Source organism: Sitophilus oryzae, unplaced genomic scaffold (genome assembly GCF_002938485.1).
Source record: "Sitophilus oryzae breed Bouriz unplaced genomic scaffold, Soryzae_2.0 scaffold_857_pilon_pilon, whole genome shotgun sequence".
NCBI classification, from domain to species: Eukaryota; Metazoa; Arthropoda; class Insecta; order Coleoptera; family Curculionidae; genus Sitophilus; species Sitophilus oryzae.
The window spans coordinates 496,900-517,330 of NW_022147480.1; the positions used below are offsets into that span (position 1 = coordinate 496,900).

General features: G+C 35.9%; 1 protein-coding gene across 2 annotated transcripts in view; it reads right to left on the reverse strand.

Annotated features, from left to right (window-relative positions):
- Positions 1-20,431, reverse strand: part of LOC115889863 — a 365,125-nt gene that overhangs the window by 334,626 nt on the left and 10,068 nt on the right. For both annotated transcript variants that reach the window (XM_030909943.1, XM_030909942.1), the window contains exon 2: positions 1,057-1,811. In XM_030909943.1, the coding sequence (XP_030765803.1) occupies positions 1,057-1,090 (34 nt within the window). In that variant the 5' untranslated portion in view covers positions 1,091-1,811. The remainder of the gene's footprint in view (positions 1-1,056; positions 1,812-20,431) is intronic.

A 20,431-nucleotide genomic window follows, 5' to 3' on the forward strand; every position in this document is an offset into this window, starting at 1 on the left:
AAACCCCTCCTTATCGAACCTCTACACCCCACAGTCAATCCGTTTGCCAAAAATCAGCTTTAAACGTCAAGCAGTTTAAGCAGAATCGTGATTACTCAATGGTCAAATTTTATGAAACACCCTGTATAAATTTATAAAAAATCTTAAAATATGTAAAATACCAAAATAAAATATACGTGTTTAAGAGTTTTTTCGAATAACTCACCGGTTTTTAAATAAAAAATATTTTAATATTTGAGGGATAGTTTCACCCCCTTAGAATTCGAGTTTCGAAAAATCCCTTCTTATCGAACCTCTACACACTAAAGTCAATCTGTTTTCCAAAAATCAGATTTTTACGTCAAGCGCTTTAAGCAGGATCGTGATTAATCAATGACCAGATTTTTCGAAACACACTGTATACATTTTTAAAAAATCTTAAAATATGTAAAAAACAAAATAAAATATACGCGTTTAAGCGTTTTTTCGAAAACTTGACTGTTTTTTAAATAAAAAATATTCTAATATTTGAGGGGTGGTTTCACCCTTTTGGAACTGGAATTTCGAAAAATCCCTTCTTATAGAACCTCTACGCCCTAGAATCAACCTGTATGCCAAAATTGAGCTTCTTACGTTGAGTGGTTTGAGCAGGATTTTATATATTAGTATAGATATAGATATTTCAGAAATCTGCATAAGGTTTAGACCGATCTTGTGGTGTTAAGCCACACCGAATTGATTAAGGTTTGCAGAGCTTCAGCATTTGTCATAAAATAGAGAGCAATTTGTTACAAAATCTTATAAATTATATATCACTGTAATCACGAAACTTCAATCTATTTCCGTATTGTAACACAATTTCAAATTATGACTTCATTTTCGAGAAAATTTAGACCAAACATAAGGAATATTTTGTTGATGTTTGACCATCAAAACCTCAAAAAATAAAGAAGTTGTCTAAAAATATGCTACAATACGGATATAGTATAATCTCTATTTAATATAATAAGTTTCAGTAAAGCTATTGGCAAATTATTTTTGGTACAATTAGGTATTATAACTCAAAAATCGACTTACATGAATCTGTATCCTGCGCATGCGCCGGTGGCATGGACAAGTGGATCCCCTTCAGGTACTCCTCCCTCTCATTCCCAATCCTAACTTCTTCGGAAGCGTTCTTCGTTTCCTTCTTCTCCGACCCCACGAAGGCGGCCGAAGTCACTCGCAAAACACTAGTACTAGAATCACTATTTCCCGTCAAAGTACTCGATGCTAGTTTACCCGAACGCACTACGCTAGTATCACTTTGCCTAAAAACTAATCTGGAAGAGGATGTAGCCGTACTAACGGTGGAATTGGTTTGATGTCGACCGGCGATCGACACAAATCTGGAGGAAGATGACGATAGTGACGTACTACGGGAGGAAAATGACGTAAATGGCAGGCCCAGAGCCGGACCTACCGCGACAGTAAGTACCACGACGCACAGCAACGATATGGCGGCCAGTTGGTCAGCCGGGCGGGATGTGCTGGTCGTTACCGTGCGACCAACAAACCCGCATACACGATAGAAGATCACTCAGATTCGTACGAAGAAGGAGGATAACTCACGAAAGGTCGTAGGAACTCTTTGTTCGATTTATAGAGGATTTTATCTGGGGGAATTTGCGCAGTGTTGGTGGCTGAAGTTCGATGCGCAGGCGTTTGGAGAAACAACGACTTGTTGATGACATGTTTTGATAGTTCTGGAGTGGTACGGTGATGGTAACGGTGCCATATTAAGGATGCTCATTCACTTGGGGTGGTTTGGAGTGATGCTCTCAGCGGTAAACCTGAAAAAAATAATGATGTCGTTAAAATACAGAATATATTAAAGTTATAGAAGAGATAATTGAGGGGTTCAGAAGTGAACTGGATCAAGGCCTGGAAGGTAAGTATCTAAATATGTGAGGGAGGCTACACCATCATTAGTAATGGTTGAATAAGTTGAACATGATGATGATGATGTTCAATCAATGAGAACGATGTCATCTGCATTACATTCGTTTGAAGCAACAATCAAAGACAGTCAAATAATTGAATATCGCTAACATATTATCAACGATCTAAGAACTTTCGATACGAATAACCGCACAGCTAACCACCCTGTATAATGCGTCGTGGCCACCCTGTACATACGTACACGTCCGTGCCCCGTTGTTTGGCGCATCGACCACCACAAGTGCCATCTTTTTGGGCGGCTCAAAATAACCTTTATATTTTGTACTTAATCTCGGCATAATAAGTTGCGGGGTTGTCAGTTCTTCGCTACATAGTTTCTAATTATTACCCGGCAAAATAAAATTAGGCGGCGAGTGGCGAGCGCTCGTGTTGGCGCGTTTTGTTTTCGCCGAGCGTCGCTCATAGAGCTTATAAAACGTAGATCGACGATATCGTTTTACAGATTTAAATTATATAGGAGGGAGAAAATTAATTACCGCAGAGATTGTTCTTACTTAAATCGAGATCATCTCAGTAGAATGAAGCTAAGAAACAACGGCAAATGCAGATTCTGTGGGGAAAATGGGGAAACGCCAGACCACCTCATCACTGAGTGCGCCGCGCACACGGCAAAATGCTATGTTTAGCTTGACAAAAATCCAGATTATTTATTTTTTTTCGTATGTTTATCCCCACTTTGTTTTTCTTATTACATTTTTAAGGCTAATTATAAATTTATAAATTTTTCCATTCAATTAGAGTAGTGCAAGCGTTACCGAAAATTGATGCAGTTCGCACCTTTCGTGGAGCGCAAAAGAGTGTCTCCCTGCAAATATTGCTGATTTTTTTATACCTGTATCAACATACATTAGTGATTTTAATTTTAATAAATTTAAAGCGGAACTACGTGAAACTCATTACTATAACTCATTATAAAAACAAAATTATAAAAAAACTAGCGTGTACCCGCGACTTCGTTCGCGTCGAATTAATCATTTGTAATGATGATGATAAAGCAAAGCAAGAATTTCCATTAACATACAAACTGGATAAACTTTTCTCACATTTATGTCAGCATGAGAAAAAACAATCGAGAAACCCCTCCTTATCGAACCTCCACACCCCACAGTCAATCCGATTGCAAAAAATCAGCTTTAAACATCAAGCAGTGTAAGCAGAATCGTAACAGAATAAAATAAACGTGTTTAAGAGTTTTTCCGAAAAACTCACCGTTTTTAAGAAGCGCTTTAAGCAGGATCGTCATTAATCAATGACCAGATTTTTCGAAACACCCTGTATACATTTTTAAAAAATCTTAAAATATGTAAAAAAACAAAATAAAATATACCTGTTTAAGCGTTTTTTCGGAAACTTGACCGTTTTTTAAATAAAAAATATTGTAATATTTTATGGATGGTTTCACCCCCTTCGAACTGGAATTTCGAAAAATCCCTTCTTATCGAACCTCTACACCCTAGAATCAACCTGTATGCCAAAATTGAGCTTCTTACGTTGAGTGGTTTGAGCAGGATCGTGATTAATCAGTGAGCCAGTCAATTAAGGATTTTATATTATAGTGTGACCAACGGATCTGTAGCTACGGGGTATCGGCAGGGGAACGCAGTTGTAAACAAGACACGCCCAATTTCATTCATAAAATAGGCATGGGCGTACGGTTTTTATGAAAATAATGTGTATCATAAATATAAATTCTGATTAATAATTTTTTTTCAAAAAACTTTATTCTGTTTGAATCGTTACTGTTGAGTTAGCAGATAAACACACTAAAAGCTTTTATTAAAGCTCCCTTAAATATTTTGAATAATTTTATTATTATGTGTTGTTAATATAATAGAAGAAATAATTACAGCTGGGGGTTGGAACCTTTGGTGTTACACAGCAAAATAAAACACTAAATCAGCACAATACACCAAAACACTTTTACTTTTACATTGGGCGCACGTTTCGCTAACCATGTTAACATCATCAGCAGATGATCAAGACTGAGTCTTGAGGTATATTTATTTATATATCTGTACTAACTATATTTTTTTCTACAATACATAATTTTAGATATATCTATTTCCAGCAAAAAAAAATCTTGAAAATAGTTAACTTTGGAAGCGCAAACAAAACATAATTTTACTCACCAGTAGATCCAATGTTGCCTATTACACCAGATATGGTATCGCTCCGCCAGCACTTTTTAAAGGTTACGTCATTGTCTACCCATGTTTCATCCAAATAGATAATACTTGGCGTATTTTCGAATTTTGCGTATATATTTATATCTCTCTATGCAATATAATGGGCCGCTCCATTAATATTTATCTGTTATTTTAACATTTACGCCAAAAAAATCCATTTGATTTTAATAACCCCCTAAGCGTTTCCCTGCCAAAGGAAAATTCGATTCTTCCTGCAATTTTTGCAAAAGCTTTCTAATTGTGGGGACGACTTTGAATTCGAGATAAAATCTATTTATCAAATTCCTGACCACTTGGAAATCAAAGTCGTCGAGCTCACGTAGCCGTTTCTTTCCAGAGCTGGATATCATTTTATCGGGGTTAGTTTCCAGTTTTTTTTATCTTCTGTGTGAATTTTTTTATAGCCGATACGCTAACTCCGGCATAAAGAGATATCCGCTCAAGTTTACGTTTAAGCGGCAACTTAAGCGAACTCTCTGTAGCTTCTTCGTCGCAAACCCTGTTATGAACACAAGGAAATAAACCAAATGAGATTTCATCCACGTTTATTTACATTTATTTTAGCTTAGCTAAAATATTTAGGTAAAATGGGTGCTTTTCATTTTAGCCAATATTTAATTTTAGTATTCTTATAATTACATTATTATTATTCTACTTACCTATATAAATTAGCTATTATTTCTCTTGTCCTGGCTATGTAGCGTCTTACCCTTAACAAATTTATTCATTTTAAAACACAAATATACGATCAAACTTAATATTAATAATTAAAAACTACGAACGAAAAACTTAACACGATAACAAAACAATAAAAAGACATTTTAACTATTGAATATACGAAAAATATAGGAATAAAGTTTAGGATAACCGGTATTAAATAATGAAAGAAAGTAATAATGATCAAAAGAATGACACCGCCACTGGATATTTCAATAGTATTCAATATTTCTACTCTTTTCAGAAGTGACCGTGAAGTTGGGGATAAGGCTAGCGAATAGGAAAGGCGTAAAAGCCATGGCAACCGCGTGGTAACAAATCCTGTGACGTACTCTCGCCAATCATGTTCGATGAATAGGCGGCCATGCGCGGCGATGCCGGTTTGCCAATGATATCGTTGAAATACCTTCACCTTTCGTAATAAGCAGATTATACAGAACGAAAGAAATAAGTTATTAAATAAAACATATCCAACGATATGAACTACGTTAAAATTCCTTAGTAATATAGGTCAGAATATATGCTAAACACATTATATATAATAAAAATATATTAAATTTATAGTTCATGTCTGGAAATTTTGCAATTTTATAGATAAACGTGGCAACATCGATTTTTTTTTCTCGCATTCCTTCCGTAGCTTCAGATCCGCTGGTCAAACAGTAGTATAGATAAACCCAAAATGGAATGACACAGTTTGACGACTGCCGGATAAAAGTTTGAGAACCGCCGATATTCGTCCGGAAAAACAAACGGTGACTCCGCGTGGAATGGGATGAGTGTATTGGCGCGCGCTCTTCGTAAATATAGAGCGAAAAAAAGGCGGGAAAAAAGGAGCAGCAAAAGCCATCGGCGGCGCGAAGAAGACGCGGTCTGGCTTTTGTCACGATTCGAGGAGGCGAGTCGGCCGACTCAAGAAGCGACGAAGCCGATGCTCGCAACATTTATAAATAAACAGATTACCGCATAGTTTTGACCGGCCATGAGGCAGCCGGCCGGCGCGAAAATTCACCAAAACATCGACTTTGCGCGGGGAGGGGGCTATTGTCATTGTTGGGCGTAGGCATTTATTAATAAATCCAAAACAAACATTTACTATTCATATCATTCTAGCTGAGAAAAAAAATAGAAATGTGGAATGTACGGGAGGGAGGTTAATCAACGCGAGTCTACAGATCTACTAGCAGGGCCTTTCTTCAGTTATAAATAAATAAATAAATAAATGCCTTTATTGTCAAAAAATTTTACAATTCGTAGACAAAGGTAAAGTAAACAAACAAACAAACAAAAGAGAATACAAAACATTATACAAATAACATTGTCAGTCTTATTGTTTAAAATAAACATTTATAAATGTTTACAATGTTAAAGAATAAAGAAATAAAAATAATATTCAAAAATATTTAGTTAGTTTATAGTAAATATCAATGACCTCTAGATAAATTTATTTCGATGTCATTGGTAAATATCGTCAAAATATCGTAATAGCAAACATTAGACCAGTGTTTATAAGATCAAATTCGTTTATCAAAATATAAGTCATTTACGGCGTAGAAATTCTTGTCTAGTAAATAAGATTTCAATGCTTTGCGAAATGAAGAAAATGATGTTATGGATTTGATTTCAAATGGCAGGTGAGTTGTATAATATTGAACTTTTAACTCTGAGCGTATCCCCTGAATATCCGACAATATGCCTATCAGCAGGGAAAATCAACAGAACTGGCCCTCAACAATTTGGTGGGGGAAATTAAGAACACCTTTGATCGCAAGGAAATTGCGGTAGGGGTATTCTTAGACATTGAGGGAGCATTTAACAATGTCACCCCTCAATCGCTCCTAGGCGCTGTAAAAGCCCGAGGAGTCGAAGCAACCATAACTGAATGGATTGAGCAAATGCTCAAAAATCGAATAGTAACGATCTCGCTCGCATGCCCGCAAGGAGGAGTTCTCTCTCCTCTTCTGTGGACCCTGTTAGCGGATGACCTGATGGCAATCATCGATGCATACGAGGTTGAAGCACAGGCATACGCGGACGACCTAGTAATCCTAGTAAAAGGACACAAAGAGGAGGACATCTCCTCAAAAATACAGAAAGTCTTAAGATGCAATTCACGGCTGGTGCACACTGGAACAATTAAGTGTAAACCCACAGAAAACCGTGATCATACCATTCACCAGAAGAAGGAAAACAGACAAACTAAAACCGCCCACTCTTCTTGATGAGACAATTCCGTTTGTGGAGGAAGTTAAGTTCTAGGATTAAACCTAGACAAAAAACTTAGCTGGAACTCCCATTTGGAAAAAATATCAAAAAAGGCTTGCTATGCTCTATGGGCATGCCGCCGAATTTGTGGTAGAAACTGGGGATTAAACCCCAAAAATATGTACTGGCTATACGTGACAGCCATCAGACCTATTATCACGTATGGCGCAGTTGCCTGGTGGCAGAAAGCCAACCAAATAACAGCAAAGAATAAACTGTCAAAATTACAACGACAAGCATGCTTAGCGGTGACTGGTGCCTTTCATTCTACGCCTTCAAAAGCTATGGAAACCCTACTCGACTTACCTCCTCTTCAAATTATTTTGGCGAGATGGGCTACATATAGGTTTCTAAATATGGCACGAGAGAGCCAAGGAACAATCATGTTCATACAAAACCGACTAGTAGACGAACTACAATCGGATGAGATTCTGGGAATGGTCTCGGATCTCACACCACCAATCCAACTCTTGACGCGTACCTACAACGTCCTGTTTCCGAAGAGGGACGAATGGGATAAGCCGAGAAACGGCTTATTATTTGCGGAAATGTGTTGGTACACGGACGGATCCAAAAACGATAAAGGATCTGGCGCAGGAATTTACTGCAGCAGTCCAAAGACTGAGATCTACCACAGTCTTGGAAAATACACCACTATTTTCCAAGCTGAGCTATATGCGATTGAAACCTGTGTGCAACTGCTGGTAGAACAGCAATACACCGGGAAAACAATAAGCCTATTTTCGGATAGTCAAGCCGCGTTGAAAGCACTTGAGGCAACGAAAAGTACGTCCAGGACGATTCTTCATTGTAAGAAACTACTCAATATATTAGGAGATGGAAACAAAGTGTCGCTAATATGGATACCTGGACATGTCGGCCTAGAGGGAAATGAACGTACTGATTCCCTCGCCAAAAACTGGTGCAGGCTAACCATTCGTGGGCCCAGAACCGACACTTAGCGTACCAAAAAATCTCGCAAGAGACAGGCTCTGTGAATGGGTTAGGGGTGTAACGCTTCGGGACTGGTATGACAGTCCCGGAATGGAACATGCCAAAACAATCCTAGCAGGGCCATCCAAACGTAGAACAGATGAACTCCTAAAGGCTGGTAGGAACGGAACGCGTACGCTTACTGCAGTATACACGGGCCACTGCCGGCTGAGATCACACCTACAGAGGATGGGACTGGTGGAAGACGCCGAATGCCGACTCTGTATGGAAGATGACGAAACAATGAAGTACGTTATGTGTACCTGACCCGCTGGGGGCAGGACCAGGTTTGAGGTGTTTGGCAAACCCACGCTAGACTTATCAGACCTAGAAGACATATCACCCTCGGACATAACGGCCTATGTTAAAAGGCTGGGTCTTGAGGGCGAACTTTAATGCTCTTTTTCTATTAAAGAGCTTGTAGAAACTGAGCCACAATAGGCCCTCGCGGCCTCGGTGGAGGGTCCCACCTGGGACTCACTCTTAGTAAAATACAATACAAATACAATACAACTCTGAGCGTGGGGTAGGTAGATAAAGATCTTGCTCCGCGTTCCTTGGAAAAGTGTGAGATGGCCTTTCTTGAGAAGCTGATACATGCTTACGTATTAGGCAAACGGATTCAAATATAAATAAGGAAGGAAGAGTTAATATTTTTAATTTTTTAAAGAAGTCCTGGCAATGAGTTCTGCTGTTTAGTCCCAGTGAATATCGAACAGCTCTCTTCTGGAGCTTGAAAATGCGGTCAAATTGAGTCGCACAACACGTACCCCAGAATGGAAGGGCATATCTGAGTTGCGACGAAGAAATAGCATAATAAACAGTTCTAGCCACAAGTTAAGTTCCTTAGAAACAGATCTTAATGCAAAACAGGGAGAGCTCAATTTTTTCGACAAAATAAATATAAAAAATATATCTCATCACGACAACCAAAAAGTAAAGGGGCAACCGAGGAGGCAGCAAAGCAGTGAGATTTTTGAATGTCTGGCGTGCGGAAGAGAGATAATATCATGTATCGGGCTTTTCAGTTACAGAAAAGCTCATGCGTGTCAAATACTCGTCAGCGAGTAATGCCAGTATGTATGTGTATCTCATCATACAGTCTCAGCGCTTTGACAAAAGCCAGTATGTGAGACGGTTTTACAGAGGTTAGTTCTCAATCTCCCATATCAGTCTTACCAAAGTTTATGGGACGAATGGTCATCGTCTCGGCGCACTCTGTGATGAGGTGTTCTGGTATTTTCCAATGTTTCCCACAGAATCTGCATTCGCCGTTTTTTCCTAGCTTCAATCTAGTGAGGTTAAGATATTCAATATTGAGGAGGAAGTGTCTTGGTAAAAACTCCGTGACAATTATTCGCGAAAAAAAATATTTGAAATTTTAGAATTTTTTGAAAAATCTTTTAGATTTTTTTTTAATTTTTAACTAAAAAACATATCTTCATAATATGGTAACATAGATAGATTAAATTTACAAAAAAAGAATACCCAGAAAAGATCTATCTTTACCTCAAAATTTAAGCGAAAAAACATTTTTTTTGGAAATATAAAAGTAAAATATCTCGGTTATTTTGGACTTATTTGAAAAACGGTAAAGAGAAAATATGTTTCTTTTATAGAGATCTGACCTGAAAATGTTTGCACTTATTTAAGACTCACCCTGCATAATATCTAGTACGCCACTGATTTTAAATGAACATAACAATGTCTTTCAAGTATCCAATCTACAGTAACACTTTATTAAAACGTTATTATTTTTAATATTACTTGATTATAGCTAAAAATAACTGATTTTGGTTTATTTTCAGTCTATAAATAACGGGACATATCTGCTAATATTAAAATCATTAATTTCAGAAATAAATCAGCAGGTTGAGAGACGACCATTTTATTTTTAATTCAGGGACACTAATTTGCTTTAGTTAATATAATTTCAGTTTTATTGATTTGTGAAAAGTATATTTTATTAAAATGTTATCAATTCAAGTTATCAATTTCTCTAATATTCTTCTAGGCAGTTAAATAATTTTAGAAAAAAAAAAACATATGCGACCATTCTGAACCTTCCACTAATTTTATGCTAATTTTCGGCTTGTTTTTCGGTCAGTTCGTGTGTGATGTTCGAAAATGTAGATAAAAAATCTCAGGTTTCGTTAAAAGATTCACTCTCCAAGGTTACGCGGTTTCATCTGCAATTTTAAGACCCATCCGACCTTTTTGGAGAGTTATTAACCTTTAGACAAGGATTTTTTTATAGGAAGTGTTTGTTTTTAATCTTCCTTTTTCTTTAATTTCTAAGTTTGCTTTAAAGTTTTCGTTTTTAAAAATACATGACCTTATAGTCTTTTAATTCCAATCTAAATCATTTTTTTACCAAAAAGCTCAATTTATATACAATTACTAGCGTATACCCGCGACTTCGTTCGCTTCGAATTAATCATTTGTAATGGCGATGATAAAGCAAAGCAAGAATTTCCATTAACATACAAACTGGAAAAACGATTCTTAATAATAATAATTGTGATATTAATAATTGTGAAAATAATTGTGATATTTGAAGGGCGTTTTCACCCTCTCTTGGAATTTGAGATTCGAGAAACCCCTCCTTATCGAACCTCTACACCCCACAGTCAATCCGATTGCCAAAAATCAGCTTTAAACGTCAAGCAGTTTAAGCAGAATCGTGATTACTCAATGGTCATATTTTATGAAACACCCTATATAAATTTTTAAAAATCTTAAAATATGTAAAACAACAAAATAAAATATACGTGTTTAAGAGTTTTTCCGAAAAACTCACCGGGTTTTAAATAAAAAATATTCTAATATTTGAGGGGTGGTTTCACCCCCTTAGAATTCGAGTTTCGAAAAATCCATTCTTATCGAACCTCTACACCCTAAAGTCAATCCGTTTTCCAAAAATCAGCTTCTTACGTCAAGTGCTTTAAGCAAGATCGTGTTTAATCAATGACCAGATTTTTCGAATACATTTACCCTGTATACATTTTTAAAAAATCTTAAAATATGTAAAAAAACAAAATAAAATATACGTGTTTAAGCGTTTTTTCGGAAACTTGACAGTTTTTTAAATAAAAAATATTGTAATATTTAAGGGGTGGTTTCACCCCCTTGGAACTGGAATTTCGAAAAATCGCTTCTTATCGAACCTCTTCTTCTTCTTCTTCTTTCTCAGCCTGGTTCCATCCAGTGTTGGATATAGGCCTCTTCTAGGTTTTTCCATGCTTCGCGATCTCTAGCCAATCTTATCCATTGTCTTCCCGCCACTGCCCTGACGTCATCGACCCATCTCTTTTTTGGTCGGCCCACACCTCTTGTTGTTCCCCTAGGTCTCCATAGGATTACTTTTTGGGGCCATCGGTCTGAATCCTGTCTTGCCACATGTCCTATCCATTGCCACTTCAGACTTGCCACTCTTTTAACGACATCTATTAATTTTGTTTTTTGACGTATGTGGGTATTCCGTATTTTTTTCTCTAATATTGACTCCCAACATGATTCTTTCCATGGCTCTTTGTGCTACTCGTATTTGTTCTGCTGTTTTTCGAGTAATTGACATAGTCTCTAAGCCATACGTAAGCACAGGTAGAATGCAGCTGTCGTAAGCTTTTTTCTTTAGGTTCATGGGCACCTTTTTATCCTTGAAAATATTGCTCATATTTCCAAATGCTACCCATGCCAAATGGATCCTGCGTTTGATCTTCGTATTTTGGTTTTCCTTGCCCAGCTTGATTTTATGACCTAAATATATATAATGGTCTACGTTTTCAATAATAACGTTGTCAACAGTAATGTTATGGATATTGTTGCTCATTATCTTGGTCTTCTTCAAGTTCATTTTAATCCCAATTTTCTGGGATTGGTCATTTAGCTCATTTAGCATGGTGTTTAGTTCTTGAATGTCGGTGCTCAGCAAGACAATATCGTCTGCGAACCTCAGATGGCTAAGGTGTACCCCATCGATGTTCAGACCTCTATTTTCCCATTCTAATTTCTTGAAGACATTTTCCAGTGCCAGTGTAAATAACTTGGGAGAGATGGTATCTCCTTGTCTCACGCCCTTGCCGAGTCGAACCTCTACACCCTAGAATCAACCTGTATGCCAAAATTGAGCTTCTTACGTTGAGTGGTTTGAGCAGGATCGTGATTAATCAGTGAGTCAGTCACTTAAGGGTTTTATATATTAGTATAGATTTCTAGGAAAATCTAGAGATTGGTTTAAAAACTACGTCATATTTCAAGTGTCTGAAAAAATAAGAAGTGTAGAAAAAAACGTTTAATATACACGATGGCCCATATAAAAATGTACACTAACGGGATCTCGTAAACAAGAAGGGATACAAAAATGAGCAGATGCCTTTATGCAAAAATCCAAATTTTCATAAAAAACTTATAACCGGTTCTCCATAAACGTCTAAAGTATCATAGCCGTGAATCGCCCTGTATATACATAAATACAAAATACATAAATATAACACAAGGACCTTTAGAACAGCAATATCTCATACTAGAATATTAATTTCTCTAGAATTTGTCACAGCCAGCATCGATTTTATCTCAATATAAATTAATTTATTTTTAATCTGGGTAATATTAAAAGGACGTTAGTAAAGTTGGATTTAAATTTACAGTAATATATCTTATTCCAACGAAATAAATCTTCCTTATTGAAAATAATTTATATGGAATATTGGGTTAATTTAATTTAATTAGTTTAATAAATCAATCAAGAGTCTGATTGGAGTGAAAATATTTATTTATATTTGCGTATTTGTGTACAAAATGAGTCCTTTACGATAATGGTAATTTTATAAATAATATACAGGATGTCACCTATAAGAAACTACTTCGATTGATACTGTAAAAGACATGTTTGGGTGTGAGAAACAGTGTATACTTATTGTTCCATGCAGTTCAATATGCATTATAATAAAAAAAACAGCGTCAGCGATGCCTATGAAATGAAGATCGCTGTCATTAAATATGTAAAATTATATGGAGAATTTCATCGATCCTCATTTCCAAGCCACGGGACGCCGTTTATTATATTCAATGACAGTGACACATTACAAAAACAACTATCACAATTTGTCATATATTTTCACATAACGTAAGAAAAAAGTATAAATAAAATTAAGAGAATTAGTTTTTTTTCAACTACCTTCGGAAGTATCAGTTGACGTTCATATGTGGGACACCGTCTATATTATTAAAATACCGGACGACCTGTATAATTTAATCAGACGCGTTAAAAGTCGGTTTTATCAGCGAGAAAAAAAGGTTAAGAAGTTAATGCTCGAGGTTAATCGTCCCTGTAACTAATTTAATGTTCAGTCGTTAACCTCTTATCAATAAAACCATTCTTAGCATCGTCGTCTGTGTTTTTATTTTCTTGTTGATGTAATTAATTTTCTTTCCTAAGAGTCTGTGTCGTCTTTTTTTAAGTCTATTTAACTGTTCGTTCGATGGAAGCTATTAAGTGGATTTCTTACTAGATTAAATCTCGGTTTATACAGAAAAATCACAATATCACTGTGATTTTTATTAATCTGAAAATAATGGTACTCGAAGCAACTCACGGTAGTTTTGGCCCTCCCTGTAACTTCGTTGTGGATGAAGCAAGATTATTAATGTTGTGACGTGAATGTAAGTTGTCAAGAGGATATACAGGGTGGCGCACCTCATTCGTCTCGGTTGAATATACGAAAACGGAAAGACGTAGAAACAAAATATTTTATGAGTATATGTGGGAAGGCAATGTGCACGATTTAAAATTATTTTGAAATATACAGGGTCTTTCAGAACTAAGATCCATACCAAAGTTATATTTTTTCTTATGGAACACCCAGTATTTTATTTCATTTTTGGATTCTTGGGCCCCAAAAGAGGCATTCATTATAAGGGTTAAATATGTTTAAAATCTTTGGGTTTTGAGATATTTAAAGATATTTAAATTTGCATGCTATAATAGAATAGATTATTTACACCCTGTACAGGGTGGGTCAAATTCGACGCTTTTAAATGGAAACTTTTTTAAATGGAAACACCCTTTTCTATAGGAGATAGAGAAAAACTAATATCGGTGTCTGGAGCTCAATTTTCATCAAAAAGATGATGGTGAAAACTGCATATCAATATCTGTTACCGTTTCGGAGTTACGGGGTGTTTTTCAAAAATTTCATTTTTTTTAACAAATCGCTGTAACTTTTTACTATGGAAAATTTTGTATTTCTATGAAAACATTTCCAAAGCACCTTTTACGTAGAATTTAATGGTTTAAGTATAATTTTAAAATTAATAATTTAAGAGTTATCAACAGAAAAATAGTTTTTATATTTGGGACACCCTCTATATTTTTAATTAACTAAAAAGAATTTAAAATTACCTTTCCAAAAATATAGCACACTTGATATTTTGTTATAATCCCCTTAGAAATACAGAAATTTTAAAAGTTCGCCACTTTTAACTAGTAGGCTTTGGACCCCTTATTGATGATATGCCCTTAATGGAACTCGAAAACATATTTTTTCAGCAAGACCACGTACCGCCTCTAAACGCTAAAGTTATCAGCAAATTTTTGCAGCCAGTTTCAAGAATAATTGAATAGCTAACCAAGATCCCAGCCGTTGGCCGTCGAGGCCGCCTGACTTAGTGCCCATGGATCTAATCGTATGGATATATTTGCGGAAGAATAAAGGTTCCTTATTCTTCCGTATAATCTAGACACGAATTAGAAATACTTAGCAGTTATGAGAGGGTATCTTTCACCCCTACTGAGTTCATGAATTCCGCGAGAAACTGCCCTGTCTATCCATAACAGAAGACGGTCGATATGTCGAACACCTGTAGCAAAATCTCCTGTCTTGGTTTGCTATTTATTTTTATAGTTATTAGATATAGTTTAAATGTGTTGATGTTGGTTAAATATATTTTAATTTGTTATAAAATTCTGCATCTCTCATAGCAAATATTATTTTCGTTTTAATTGATGCTCACAGCTAGAATTTTTTTGCATTACAGCCGGTGCCGTTCAAAGCCTACTTATTTAAAGCGGGCGAATTTTTATATACTCTATATCTCGAAGAGGAATCGAGCAAAATATCAAGTATGTTATATTTTTGGAAAGGTAATTTTAAATTATTTTCAATAAATTAAAAATATACAGGGTGTCCCATATAAAAAATCAAATTTTCTGTTGATAATTCTTAAAATATTAATTTTAGAAAAATTATACTTAAACCATTAAATTCTACGTAAAAAGGTGCTTTGGAAATGTTTTTATAAAAATACCAAAATTTTCCATAGCAAAAGAGTTACAGCGATTTGTTAAAAATGCATATTTTTGAAAAATACCCCGTAACTCCGAAACGGTAACAGATATCGATATGCGGTTTTCGCCATCATGTTTTTGACAAAAATTGAGCTCCAGACACCGATATTAGTTTTTGTCTATCTCCTACAGAAAAGGGTGTTTCCATTTAAAAGCGTCGAATTTGACCCACCCTGTACATTGTCTCCCCACATATACCCACAAAATATTTTGTTTCTAGATCTCTCCATTTCAGTATAATCAACCGAGGCGAAGAAGATGCGCCACCCAATCGGTGGCGCCTCTAGTGTTTGTTCGCAGGGTTAGTCTTTTACTCCCGTTTATGGCCATTAAAGAAAAAGTTCTAAAGGGGGATGTTTTGTGGTTTGATTTGGTTTGAAATTGAATTGAAACTGAATTTAGATCGAAAGCCCATTATTTTCCCATCTTATGTTTCTAATGGGATTAAAATTGCTCTAATTGGAAGCGAATAAATGATAAATATCGGCTTAAAAAATCTGTTTTCTCGCGGCCGGCGAGACGCGGCAACGTGGCGACGTGGCCGTCGAACGCGTATATTTTTAACTCGCGAGACAACTATTTACCAGCACCAGCGGCTTCCAAAATACTGAAGGATGGCTTGAACGCGGCCGGTCCGCAACGCCGCTTCGCAAAAATCCGCTAAATTTTTTTCGCCCGACCGAATCTATTATAATTAATTAGACGCTGCGCTGCCATGCCGGCCGGTCCGCTGGTCGGTCGGTTCGATGGCTGATTTCAATATTTGGCGCCAGGAAAGCGTGCTGCGACCACGTGGAACAGAAACGGAATTTAAAAAATATGTTACACTGTTTCTTTTTTTCAATTTAAAACCTGTTTGTTTAGGACCTATATCGTATACGGTCTAATACAGGATAATAATAAATACAGCACTCTACAGTACGTCTGTCCGTTCTGTAGCTACGGGGTATCCGTGAGAGGGGAAACGATATTCTCTCGATGTTTTTCGTAAAAAATTAGACGACGCGTCCCATCAGTAAAAATTCGACAAATTTGCAAGTGGCCAATAAAATGAGTGGACGGAGCTATTTGCGGTGACGTACTCGTCAAGTCGACGTATAAAATATATTGCTGTTTATTTAAATGTTTTTTGTCCGCATTCCTTTCATAGACGCAGATCCAGCAGACGTACTGTATACTAATATATAAAATCCTTAAGTGACTGACTCACTGATTAATCACGATCCTGCTCAAACCACTGAACGTAAGAAGCTCAATTTTGGCGTACAGATTGATTCTAGGGTGTAGAGGTTCGATAAGAAGGGATTTTTCGAAACTCGAACTCTAAGGGGGTGAAACCATCCCTCAAATATTACAATATTTTTTATTTAAAAAACGATCAAGTTTCCGAAAAAAAGGCCTAAACACGTATATTTTATTTTGTTTTTTTACATGTATTAAGATTTTTTAAAAATGTATACAGGGTGTTTCGAAAAATCTGGTCATTGATTAATCACGATGCTGCTTAAAGCGCTTGACGTAAAAAGCTGATTTTTGAAAAACGGATTGACTTTAGGGTGTAGAGGTTCGATAAGAAGGGATTTTTCAAAACTCGAATTCTAAGGGGGTGAAACCACCCCTCTAATATTAGAATATTTTTTATTTAAAAACCGGTGAGTTTTTCGGAAAAACTCTTAAACACGTATATTTTATTTTGTTGTTAAGATTTTTAAGATTTTTTAAAAATTTATACAGGGTGTTTCATAAAATATGACCACTGAGTAATCACGATTCTGCTTAAACTGCTTGACGTTTAAAGCTGATTTTTGGCAAACGGATTGACTGTGGGGTGCAGAGGTTCGATAAGGAGGGGTTTCTCGAATCTCAACTTCCAAGAGGGTGAAAACGCCCCTCAAATATTACAATATTTGTTATTTAAAAAACGGTTAGTGTTTCGGGAAAACGCTTGGACACGCATATTTTGTAGTGAAATTTTTAAAAAATCATACAGGGTGTTTCATAAAGTTGGGTAATTGATTAACCACGATTCTGCTTAAACTCCTTGACGGAAAAAGCTTATTTTTGGCAAACGGATTTTTCGAAAATCAAATTTCAACGAGATGAAACTGCCCCCCCCTCCAACAAAACCAATAAGATAAAAAATAATATACAGAGTGTCTTATTTAAAAAAATATAAGTTTGACTCATATTTCGAAAACGACAGCTGCCAGCGAAAAACTAGTTACGCCACTGAATTCTACGTAAAAAAACTCAAACGGAACTCAGGTTTCAACTATTCCATAAGTTATAGGATAACTGAGATATAAGAAGATCGAAAAATACAACATTTTCAAACTGGCCGTGTATATCAGGAACTAAAAGGTCTAGGACAAATCTGTATGTAGCACCTTTAATTTCATAAAAAAATAGCATACTGATGTAAAAACCGCATCTTTGTATCCCTACTCATAAACAAGAAACCCCATAAAACACACGAAAGTGAGACACCCTGTACATACCTACATCTCATCTACATGATAAATAAATCAAGGTCTAATTCTAAAGAAAAAAAAACAGAAAAGAACCACCTTTGTTGAGCTGGTATAATACGCGTGAATGTGCCTGTTGAAGAGCTGATTGATGATTGCTACTGTCAAATGTCAAATCTCACGAACGCAATTATACGTTTTTGCGATCCCCTCGTTACAGTTGCGAACATATCGAAGGTCTAACTATAGGAAATAATTGGCCGGTTAGTTAGTTTGTGCTGATTAAGAAGATTCCTCGATCGTGGATCTCTTTAATAAGAAAACACCATTAAAAGAGCAAAAAAATGTTGAAAGGAAGAAAAGATTCTTGTGTTGTGTCCTGGAGTATAATTCCAAGTTTCGATGGTATTTCCTCAGACATATAACAGAAAAAAAACAGTGTATGCACTATACCGGGTGTTGCATCGTCGGACGGGACATAGGAAATCCCATGCAAATTTTAATGGGGCCTAATTATTTTAGAGAATAATTCTATTAAAGTTTATCGAAGAGCACTAAAACCCACATTCAAAAGAATAATTTTAGATATTTCTGATTAGCTCGTTTACGAGTTATCGCCGATTTCTTTTTAAACATTTCTCCTTTCTTATGGCCCTGTATTTACTTATGAGCACCAGTCAAGGTAAAAGATAACTGTCAAATGAAGTTGTCATTTCAGAAATTTACCTATTTAGTGCTTTATTATTATTGAAAACTCATTCCTATATCGGAAATCTTAAAGATGTATTTATAAATACAAATTAATATGAATTAAAGTAAAATAAAGTAATCAATTACAAGGTTAATGATAGTATTATTATAATATTCAATAACTTATTAATTTAGGTAGGTACTATTAAATCGTTAGAACTTTAGGATTTAAGAAGATGTTCAAATATTCCTCCATCGACTGCTAGACAATAACCCAGGCGATCATAAAATTATCTTCTTACATTCGCTAGTTGGTAAACTGAAATTCTATTGCATTTGGCAGAAGTAGCATTTTTTAACTCGTCTAGATTTGGGTATTTTTTATCCTAGTATATTCTGTTTTTTAAATGGCCCCAGAGAAAGAAATCATTTGGCGAAATATCAGGAGACCTTGCTGGCCAATTTACTGTATGATTTAGGCCAATAACGATTCCGTTAAAACTATTGTCTAAATATTCCCGAACAGCCAGGGTACTATTATGTGCCGGGCAGCCATCCATTTGGTACCAAACTTCCTGGTTTTCCCTAGCGGCATCATGTAAAGCAGGTAAAATATGATTTTCGAGTAGTTCCAAATAATATTCTGCATTTAAATTTCGCGTAAGAAATAATGGCCCGATAATATTGTGTCCGAATATCCCTGCCCAAACATTTACTTTCTGTGGATATTGGGTCCTTGTTTCGACAAACCTGTGTTGGTTTTCTTTGTTCCAATATCGATAATTTTGAACATTGGGTTCATTATTTAAGGTAAACGTGCATTCGTCAGTGAAACATATGTTTTTTAAAAATTCCCTATCCGTGTTTGCTCTTTCCATCATATCAAAACAAAACGCCTGCCGCTGTATTTCGTCCCCATCTCGTAGCTCTTGGTGCTTTTCATATTTGAAGGAATAGTATTTATGTTGTTTCAAAATTCGAAACGCTGTAGTGTGATCTATTCCTATTTCATCCTCAAGTTTCCTTGTGCTGATCTTTCCATCGTTCTCTTGCACGCACAATAAAACTTCCAAGTCGGAATCATTTCTTGCATCTTCTCTTTGTTCCAGCCTTGTTTCACATCTGCAATTATTTATTAGGGTACCTTTGGTCTCAAATCTCTGGATATTCCTTGCGATTGTAGATTTTCCAGGTATCGGTCTATTCGGATACAGAGCAGCAAACATGTCCGACACCTTTTGATAACTATTTCCTTGATAATAATGATAATGATGTGGTTGTAAATAAAATAGTATACAAGCCTCGGAAGAAAGTTTTCATTATTGTCTCGAGATTTAGTTAATCTCTCGACAGTAATGAAACACTTCCCTCCTAGGTATGTAATGTACTATAATTTTTTACTTCGCTGACTCCTTGTATTAGTTTTGAGCTTTGGACAGCTATGTTTTCTACACTGTAAAAAATCAGCCTGAGTGAACACATATTTCTCAGGGAGTGAATTTTTTGAGTGAAATAATTGAGTACATTTTTATCTAAAATAGAGTAAATTCATCATTTTACTCAAATATGATCTCTATTTAATCAATAGCTATTGAATAAGCTCATGTTCGAGTTATAACCCCTATCTTTGAGTAATGGAATAGAAAAATTCACTTAAAAACTCATGTTATAGTTTTACACAATAAAAATTTGAGTGAAATCACCCAGTTTAGAGTATTTTCGCTCATTACTAATCATACGTCATACGCGCTTCTTCGATACCGAATAAGCTATTTCCCTGTTCC